Below are 10,666 nucleotides of genomic sequence, written 5' to 3' on the forward strand. Positions count from 1 at the left end.
AACCAAGAGTTCCAAAAAGACGACGTTGGAATCATTCTTTCGTAAATTAGCCATCACGAGTTGGTAGACCGTTATGAAATAACCGTTTCACAGATGATATCGAATATTTTCCTTACGTCGTAATTACAAAACCCTTCCCTTTCATGAATGTGACATACCGAATTAGACTGTTTAACGGATTTATTTTAGAATGTGCAACACAACGGGTGCCACTTGTGAAGCAGGATCTGCTTACCCGGAGCACCTAAGATCACACCTAGTTGAGGATGGGGTTCGTGTTGCTTATTCTTTCGTTTTCTATGCTGTGTCATGTGTACTATTGTTTGTCTGTATTTCTTTTTCATTTTTAGTCCTGGCGTTGTCAGTTTATTTTCGATTTATAAGTTGACTATCCATCTGATATTTTTCGTCCCTCTTTTAGTGTTATATTTAACATTGCCATAAAAGCGCGAGGTTTGTATAGCAACGAAATCAGGTTCATCCCCTCATTTTTTCTTTAAATGTCCTGTACCAAGTTTGAAAAATTGCAGTTATTATAGTTCGTTTCTGTGTGTTTTGTACTACCTTTTTTTTGTTCACTTCAGTCACGCTTATATCCACTTCATTTGAATTACAATATAACAAATTACAAAGAACAATTTGATTGATTGATTGTTGTTTGCTTAACGTCCAGAAACATACATTTCATCCATATGGAATAAAGATATGTTATCATTACAATATGGCACTGACTTGTACTTCACCTATCGAACCGTTCTTACTGTTGTATTTTTTATATAAATTAAAGGGTGTCAATTTCACAGTCACTCAACGACATAAAAAAGATACATCTAAATGTTTACATAGAGATTTCAACAATAGACAATAGACAGGTGTCTATCTAACAGGCATGGGGTAATCGTAATCAACTGTAATCGATTACATTTTGCAGTGTAATCCTATGTAATCAGTAATAATGCTATTTCTGATTACAAGTAATCGTAATGTAATCGATTACATTGCCAAAAACAGGTGTAATCATGATTACTTTTAGATTACTTCAAGATAACATTTATATGATTACTTGCTGATTACAAATCTATATATACATATGAAAATAGTTTTTGATAGACAAGATGAAAATAAGAAAATGTAAAGCTTGAATGAAAAATCATGAAACTAGTATTCACAATGATGGGCTCTTGTTTAATGTGATGAATTGTATCATCTTCATAACAAATTTGTATAACCGAGTGTTTTATTTTGCGTCTCCAATATTTTGTTGTGAGATTGAGCTCTTATGATACAAGAATATGCCTTGAGAGCATTTTTTCCTTGATTAAAAACTTCTGATATTAACTCTTATTTCATATTTATATAAATTTACCATGTTTACCAAATATTTTAACATAAATACATTGAAATTCAAACGCAGAAAACGTTTAGTTCCAATTTGACCTTGATGGTCGACAGAAATATTATGATAAATTGAGAATGGAAATGGGGAATGTGTCAAAGAGACAACAACCCAACCATAGAAAAAAAACCCAGAAGGTCACTAACAGGTCTTCAATGTAGCGAGAAATTCCCGCACCCGGAGTCGTCCTCCAGCTGGCCCCTAAACAAATATACTAGTTCAGTGATAATGAATGCCATACTAACAAGTACATGTACAGTGTGTCATATGGCATAACATTACAAACAATATACATAGTAAACAATAGGTGACGTCAGAAGTATCATCAATACAAAATATCTTTTATAAAACAATTTAAAGAGAAAAATATATACTTTCCTAATTTACAAAGCTGTTTTGTTTTTTCACCTGACAATAATTCTATTAATTATTAATTAGATCACGTATTAAAAATTTTCAAACAAATAATGACAACCAACCACTTTTAACTTTATTGATATTGTTATTAAGACAATCGAATTTTAATACCCAAGCTCACTTATTGTTTGTAAACAAAATGGAAGTAGTGATTTACACCTGTAAAAATATTAATGAATGTGTCAATTATATCCCAACAGACAATAAAACTATACTTAATTATTTTTTCCTTTTTGGTTCAGGTTTTTTTGTTAATTAGGCTGTTGGTTAAAATTTGTAGAAAAATAAGTTATTTTCTACATAGAGAAAAGACAGTTGTCTGTAGCTATTTTATGAAGTTACACATGTTACACTGTATTTTTCTATAAATTCTTTTAATTAAGATATTAAATCAAGGCATTTTAAAGATCACCAAAATTAGCTTTTTTGAGGATAAAAAGTTATAAAAAAAGACTTTGATATTGCAATATACAATTTAATCATAAGTAATCTAAAGTAATCATGATTACTTTCAAGAAAAGTAATATAATGTAATCCATTACTTATGAAATAAGGTGTAGTTGTAATGTAATCGATTACAGTTGATTAGCAAAGTAATTGTAATTAAATCGATTACATTTTAAAGTAATCGACCCCATCCCTGCTATCTAATGTAAATTTCTCATCTACCCTCCTCTGAAAACATTGGTTTCTAATGTCTCTTTCAAATGAGCTGATATAACTGGCAACAAAGAATGCATTATATTAGATTCGTACCTTCTGCAGCAAAATTGGTACCGTTAATGGTATTAATCCTTCTCGAACTAGCTAGTAACTGTCAGTGTTCATATTGTTTAATTGTTTCCCCTTTTTTGTTTGTCTCAATCGATTTATGACTTTCGAGCAGTGGTATTTAACTGTTACCTTTCTTTTACAAAGTTGGCCAAACTGACTGCCTACAGAAAACTATCATTTTCTCTTTTACAGATATTTGAAACAAAAATAATCAAGTTTTCAAATCTAATATATGTCCCTTAAATGTATAAGTAAGATTTTCAAATGAAACCTTCCTTATAAAATTAAAACCACGATGATGAACATACTATTTATCAGTCTCAAACTATGACTGTGTTGTCGAAAACATGCACAACAATGTAGGTTAATATTGAGTACGTTACATATGTTATGTCAGGTTATATATCAGGTTTATATCAGGTTTATGAGTGTAAATGTGTATTCATGTGTTTTTTTTGGTCTAAATGTACTTTAATCATTCCAATCATTTTCTGTGCTTTATTTTGTAATTCATTCATTTGATTGTATAGCTCAAATTTTGGGCCCCTTGATTGGTTAATAAAATATTAAATAAATAACACTCCTAATGCTCAGATCGGTTGTCACCGTGCAACACAGTTAATAACACCATATAGGAAAAACATAGAACTCTTTTTGTCTTAAGACACTGTCAAACATCCAAACATACTATCCACACTCATCTGTGTCCACACTTGTTGGTTAATAAAATTATCTTATCTATCTTATGTTAATATTGAGCACGATGACGTCAATAAAAATCCACTTTTTTTTGTTATGTTAATATTTAGCACGTTAAAGTCATTATATATCTATGTGAATTTATACCTGAGATAAATATAGACACTATAGTTTGACACGGAGAAAGACTAAATAAGTATATTCACTGGGAATTTGTGTGATCTCTCGATAAATATAATGGAAATCATATACACCTTTTTCGAAGGAATTGATCTTACGACTATTTTTATTTTTGGTATAGTTTTTCTTGTGACGATTTTGTGGATGACAAGTCCGAAGTCGGATATTCCAGGACCCAAAGCCTGGCCTATTTTTGGGAACATTTTACTTGTTAGTCAGTTCAATAGAGCCACAGACAGAATAAAGTTTGTAGACCAGCTGACGGCGAAGTATGGTCCAATATTTCGAATGTTCTTAGGACCATATCAGATAGTATTTGTACAGGGTCATAAACATGTGCTAGACGTTATACGGAAACGAGGACACGATTTTGTGGACAGACCCAACTTTATTCCAGGAATTAAATTAGCTCAAAATGTAGTAGGAGGTATATTATAAGTAATATAGTTATATTTTCATATGAATAAGAATGAACATATAAATTGTCTCATTTAAGGACTCTTCATGGTCGGACAGCATGATATTTACATGCACAAAACAAATATACACTATATGGTTTACATGAATTTTACTAATCATTTACAAGGATTGCTTAATTTTGAAATCGGAAAATTCTACCGACAAATTCCTCTACAAATTTTGTTTCAACTGGTGTACCAATATCCACCGACAACACCAATTTTAAGGTACCAATTCGTTCTTTTTCTCTTTCTATAAACACAACATCAAGACCTTCCCTGTCATATTGCTTTTATGTTTTTTCTGTAACAGGAACGTAATTTTGCGATATCATCAACTGTAGTATTGGCTATCTAAGGTTTTTTTTTCAAATAACAGTATACCATATTATATGTATGCTAAACTGCAAGTGTAACGATGTCTTTACCTTTAAATAAGTTCAATAACCAGCCATTTCAACATAGTAAACAATATATAGGCCATTTAAAAATACAAATGTCTATTTTTAAGCACACCTATGCTTAAACATCTTATCTTGAATGTAAAATGCTGCCAGTTAAACGTTTTGTACAAAGGTCTTTTAGATGATTAATGAGTGCAAACATCAATGAAAAATACGCTACAGATGAAAAATAAAAAAATATTTATAAGTGAGAATTTTTGTTTAATTTTTAAGCGTACTGTGTTATGGCAACCCATATAACTGTACCTGTATTTTAATATTATAGAATCTGCAAAAATGAATTAGTTAGAATGTTTATGATAACTCTGAAAGGAAACAGTTCCTTTATTATTATATGCAAAATATTTTCTACAAATTATAATCAACCTTCATACATGAAATGGATGTCTAACCTAGCTGTTATCGTTACTAGATCAACCGTTAAATTGTTTCTCCATATGAATATAAGACTATTCAGTAATGATTTCAAAAGCACAAAGCATCCTAAAAATTAAACATAGCAAGTTAAATCAGTGTACCCTCTCGACATTGTTACCAAAAGATTTATTAATTACAATGATATTATACTTTTTTACTATAAGAAATGAAACTACGTGTTGCAAACTAAGAGGCTCAGCACAAAGAAAAAAACATAAACGGGAGTAGTTATTTTACAACAGCATTCATAAATTTATAAAGAAAATTTGTCTATCCTGTCACTACGGTAACAATGGTAACAGTAACAGGAATGACTATTTTTGACTTAACGTCTTCAAAAAGGATTTTTTGTTACACTTAGTGAAACATTTGATTATTTGACCTTTTTTGTAGTGATAATGTTCTCATTTGTTTTCTTTTTTTGGTAACATCATAGACATGATAGACATACTATACTGAATTTCTTCAATTTTCTTTCTTTACAATATATATAGGAAGATGTGGTATGAGTGCCAATGAGAAAACTCTCCATCCAAATAACAATTTAAAAAAGTAAACCATTATAGGTCAATGTGTGGCCTTCAACACGGAGCCTTGGCTCACACCGAACAACAAGCTATAAAGGGCCCCAAAATTACAAGTGTAAAACCATTCAAACGAGAAAAACAACGGTCTAATCTATATAAAAAATGTTTGGAAAGAAAAAAGAAAATCACAAAAATACTGAACTCCGAGGACAATTTTAAAAGATACCAAAATAGTACATTATACACAGTTCAATCCAATCAGAAAACAGGGAAAAATGATTTGAATGGTACTCTAATTATGTACGCAAATTAATTACGCAGCACTCTTATTTTAAATTTACTTTGATTTCACCACTGGATATAAATCGTGTTTATCATTTATGTTAATACGCATACATCCAACAAACATTTTGAACACTTTAAAATGGGCATTTTTCATTATAAAAAGCATAGATATACTTTAATTTCAACATTTCTTTGAAATGGCACAGAAATCAGATTGTAATGAGACTTGTTAGAGAGTACAACATTCAGTCCTGTACAACACGTGTGTACAACACATTCGTGCACAACGTTAACGGCAACTGTAAAATGTGCTTTTAAAAGTAGTTTTATACAACCGTGTTAAACATATATTTTAATAAGAAGTGGTTTTTTTTATGATAAAATAATTACTTTAGATGTATATTTCATTATAATACATTATTCTGATTCAATTTGACTAACTGTACATCACGTGTTATTCCGTAAGCAATTATATTACACAATAAAACATCATTCATGATGACACAAGTCCCATAATAAAGTGCACAGGTAAATTAAGTAAAACCTTGATGTAAATCGTGTTTAATGATCTTAGCTAAAGAAATGTAATTATAAGTATTGAATGCTTCTTTTTGTAACTTCAAAGACAGGTTATCAAAATTAAATCTTTAAAGTATGAAACGAACATGGAGAAAACGGTATATATATATGTGTAACTTGTAACATTAAATAAGCATAACATAGGGTTTTTACCTGAAATTTGTTCAAATTCAACGTATTTTCCTGCATTTTAATACAATACATTTTTTTGGATTCGAACTAGGACGTCATACTTACTTCACATACAAAAAATATCAAAATTGGCCGTTGAGGATGAGTTTGGAATGTTGTTCGTTACGTGTAAGAAGAAGTAATTTGGAAGGATTAAAATTAGAAAATTGAAGAATTGTTAAAAAAACAAGTGTTCTTGCTATTTTTTCATTTCAAAATGACTTGATATTCCAAATGGGCATAATAAGAGATTTAAAAAAATATGCAAAATATGATTGATTCGATAGTCCCGGCTGAACACCTAAATTATTTTAATGTCCAGTTATTATGTTACAATTTAAAGAAATGACGTTTCAACGCTATTCTGAATAGGGTCCAAGACATAGTCACTTATTATTTCAATTACACTGCTCTTAGCATATAATTATTTAGATTTTCAGAATGTGCATTTGCTGTGCGTTGTTGTTCGAAAAAAAAATACATGTATATCTGTTTAACGTTTATGTTTAAAGTTATGTGATAAACTAATTGTCCAGTGTTTTTGTTACGCTTTCGTTTTCTGTGGAAAAAATGCTGACGTCGTAATTAAAAAAAGTAATTGACGTTACGTTTGTGGACTCAGATTTGTGCACACCGTCAATACGGGGCGCCGAATGGGACTCTTGTGGTTTTGTTCAAAACTCAATTCTGTCATAACAAAATCATTTTTGTCTTACAAAACTATGTGCTACAGACTTGTTTTATGAGAACTTCATTTTTGTAGACAAAATTCATATTTGTCATGACAAAAGTAAATTTTGTCTAAAAGGTATGCAAATATAATCATATTTGCATACAAAATTGACTTTTGTTACTTGATATTGAAATTAAATCACAAAAATCCATTGTGTGAGATAAGATTCAATTTTGTGAGACAAAATTAACTTTTGTGAGACAAAATTAACTTTTGTGAGACAAAATTGACTTTTGTGAGACAAAATTTGATTTTTGTGAGACAAAATTAACTTTTGTGAGACAAAATTAACTTTTGTGAGATAAAATTAACTTTTGTGAGACAAAATTCAATTTTGTCAATTTTGTTGAGACAAAAGTCAATTTTGTTAATTTTGTTGAGGCAAAAGTCAATTTTGTCAATTTTGTTGAGACAAAAATCAATTTTGTTAATTTTGTTGAGACAAAAGTCAATTTTGTGACAACATAATTCATTTTTGTGACGACAAATTCAATTTTGTAACAACATAATTGACTTTTATGAGACAAAATTGACTTTCGTGAGACAAAAATCAATTTTGTTGAGACAAAATTCGATTTTGTCAATTTTGTCAATTTTGTTGAAACAAAATTCAATTTTGTCAATTTTGTCAATTTTGTTGAGACAAAAGTCAATTTTGTCAATTTTGTTGAGACAAAATTCAATTTTGTCAATTTTGTTCAGACAAAATTCAATTTTGTCAATTTTGTCAATTTTGTCTCACATTGGTCAATTTTGTCTCACATTGGTCAATTTTGTCTCACATTGGTCAATTTTGTCTCACAAAAGTCAATTTTGTCCCACAAAAGTCAATTTTGTCTCACAAAAGTCGATTTTGTGTAAGAAAAGTCGATTTTGTATGCAAATTAGGTCACAGAATCCAAACTAAACTAATTTGAATACAAAATTGACTTTTGTCGCCCAATTTTCAAATAAGTTAACAAAACTCAAGTCTGTGTAACAAAAATGAATTTTGTCATGACAAAAGTGACTTTTGTCCGCTGATAGATAATTTTGTATGACAAATTCAATTTTGTAACAACATAATTGACTTTTATGAGACAAAATTGACTTTCGTGAGACAAAAATCAATTTTGTTGAGACAAAAGTCAATTTTGTCAATTTTGTTGAGACAAAATTCAATTTTGTCAATTTTGTTGAGACAAAAGTCAATTTTGTCAATTTTGTTGAGACAAAAGTCAATTTTGTCAATTTTGTTGAGACAAAATTCAATTTTGTCAATTTTGTTGAGACAAAATTCAATTTTGTCAATTTTGTTGAGACAAAAGTCAATTTTGTCAATTTTGTCTCACATTGGTCAATTTTGTCTCACATTGGTCAATTTTGTCTCACATTGGTCAATTTTGTCTCACAAAAGTCAATTTTGTCTCACAAAAGTCAATTTTGTCTCACAAAAGTCAATTTTGTCTCACAAAAGTCAATTTTGTCTCACAAAAGTCGATTTTGTGTAAGAAAAGTCGATTTTGTATGCAAATTAGGTCACAGAATCCAAACTAAACTAATTTGAATACAAAATTGACTTTTGTCGCCCAATTTTCAAATAAGTTAACAAAACTCAAGTCTGTGTAACAAAAATGAATTTTGTCATGACAAAAGTGACTTTTGTCCGCTGATAGATAATTTTGTATGACAAAATTTTAAATTTGTAGTATGATACAAATTTTGTTAAACTGAACTAACTTTTGTTGAACAAAATTCACTTTTGTCCGTACAAAATTGAATTTCGAGTACAAAACCACAAGAGTCCCATTCGGCGCCCCGTAGTCAAGGCGTTTGGGAGAAAATCTTTCAATTGTTGACATTTTTACCTATTATGTCTGTTTGTTTTGTTCACACATCTTTGTGAATACAATGGAATTTTATGCGACTGCCATACATGTGAGAGCTTTAGGTTGCTGTAAAATCAGGTTTAATCAACCGTTTTCTACACAAGAAAATGCGTGTATTAGTCAGGAATATGCCAGTTGTTATCTAATCGTTTGATGTGTTTGAGCTTTTGATTTTGCCATTTGATCAGGGACTTTCCTTTCTGAATTTTCCTAGGAGTTCGGTATTTTTGTAATTTTACTTTTTTCAGTACTAATGAGCAAATTTGAATAGGGCTTTTGGGCAAACACATCCTTAGAAAAGGGCTTTTAGGAGAAAGCAAAATTACTTATTAAGATTTCAAGTTTGAAAACGGCTCATTGGAGAAAACATATTTTAGTGCAAGACACCGAGCTTATACAGGGAGTTGGGTGAGCATTACATTACGCACATGTGTACTTGAAAAAAGTCTTGATAAGGATTTTTGGGAAACGCGAAATTAACTAATTTCAGTATGGATTTGGATCATAATTAAAATAATTGGTACATGTTTCGTTTCATGTAGGAAGTGGGATAGTGTTTACAAATGGAGATGAATGGAAGGATAGGAGGAAATTCGCATTACAAGCAATGAGAGATTTTGGTGTTGGAAAGACTTCACTTGAAGAAAAGGTTTTAGAAGAAATGCAGAATATTGCAGAAGATCTTGAAAAAGCGAAGGGAGCTGAGATAACCGATGTTAAGACAATGATGTTAAAGGCTAGCTGCAATGTCATACATAGCCTTATATTTGGATATAGGTAAGTACTCGTCAGCTATATCCATCAATGAGAATGTAATAGGTGACATAAGGTTGACTGAAAGTAGGTTTATGTCTGTTTTTCCCCTTTTAAAAGTGAATTTCAGGAGTTATGGTATTTTTGAAAGAGAGGTAAGATATCAAAGGGGCGTTCAAACCCAACAGTCGAAAATAAACAGACTACGTAATGAATAAAAAAATTAAATGACCACCAGACAAAGAACACGACGCAATACACAACATATAAAACCGAGCAACATAATCCCCACCAAAGATTAGTGCTGGCGCAGGAAGAGCATGCAGATCCTGCTCCATATGTAGCCGCCCGTCGTTTTACTCATATTTTAGTACAAACCCGGTGATAAATGTAATTCGGGAGGGCAATGACGGGAAAAGAGTACTGGATTGTAGTCTCGACAATTGGAAAATGTCTGTCGTCATTAACTAAAAGTCACTGAAATACATTTGTTAGCCTATCAATTCATGTAGTTTTACAATAAGCTTTTGCGCAGATTTACAATTCTGTCATTGCTTGCCACAAAACAGGGTTCAACCAACCGTTTTTTTTTTTTTATAAAATGTCTTGTATAAAGTCAGGAAAATGGCAGTTGTTATCTTATAGTTCGTTTCTGTGTGTGTTGCATAATCGTTTGGTTTTTTGTTGCACTTCAGTGTTCCCTCAATTTTTGTTTGTTACTCTAATTTGATTGCTCTCAATCGATTTATTGACTTTCAAACAGCGGTATACTACTGTTGCCTTTATTTAACCTGGCGTTTTCTATTTTGTATTTGCCAAAGAAGGATGAGGCTCACGCAATACTTCTTTGTGTGGTTCTATTTCGCCTGAACTGCATATTTCAGTTAAAGGTTTATAATGCAAACTGGGATATTTTTCTTTGAAATTATGATGTGTACTAGTATA

General features: G+C 30.7%; 1 protein-coding gene across 1 annotated transcript; it reads left to right on the forward strand.

Moving 5' to 3' along the window:
* Positions 1 to 3,374: 3,374 nt before the first annotated feature.
* Positions 3,375 to 9,770, forward strand: LOC134709175 (cytochrome P450 2F3-like). Its single transcript, XM_063569357.1, has 2 exons — positions 3,375 to 3,893; positions 9,511 to 9,770. Exons 1-2 carry the CDS (start codon positions 3,524 to 3,526, stop codon positions 9,747 to 9,749), a joined length of 609 nt encoding a protein of 202 aa, XP_063425427.1. The 5' UTR covers positions 3,375 to 3,523; the 3' UTR covers positions 9,750 to 9,770.
* Positions 9,771 to 10,666: the final 896 nt, after the last annotated feature.

Source organism: Mytilus trossulus, chromosome 1, assembly GCF_036588685.1.
Source record: "Mytilus trossulus isolate FHL-02 chromosome 1, PNRI_Mtr1.1.1.hap1, whole genome shotgun sequence".
In the NCBI taxonomy this organism is placed as follows: Eukaryota; Metazoa; Mollusca; class Bivalvia; order Mytilida; family Mytilidae; genus Mytilus; species Mytilus trossulus.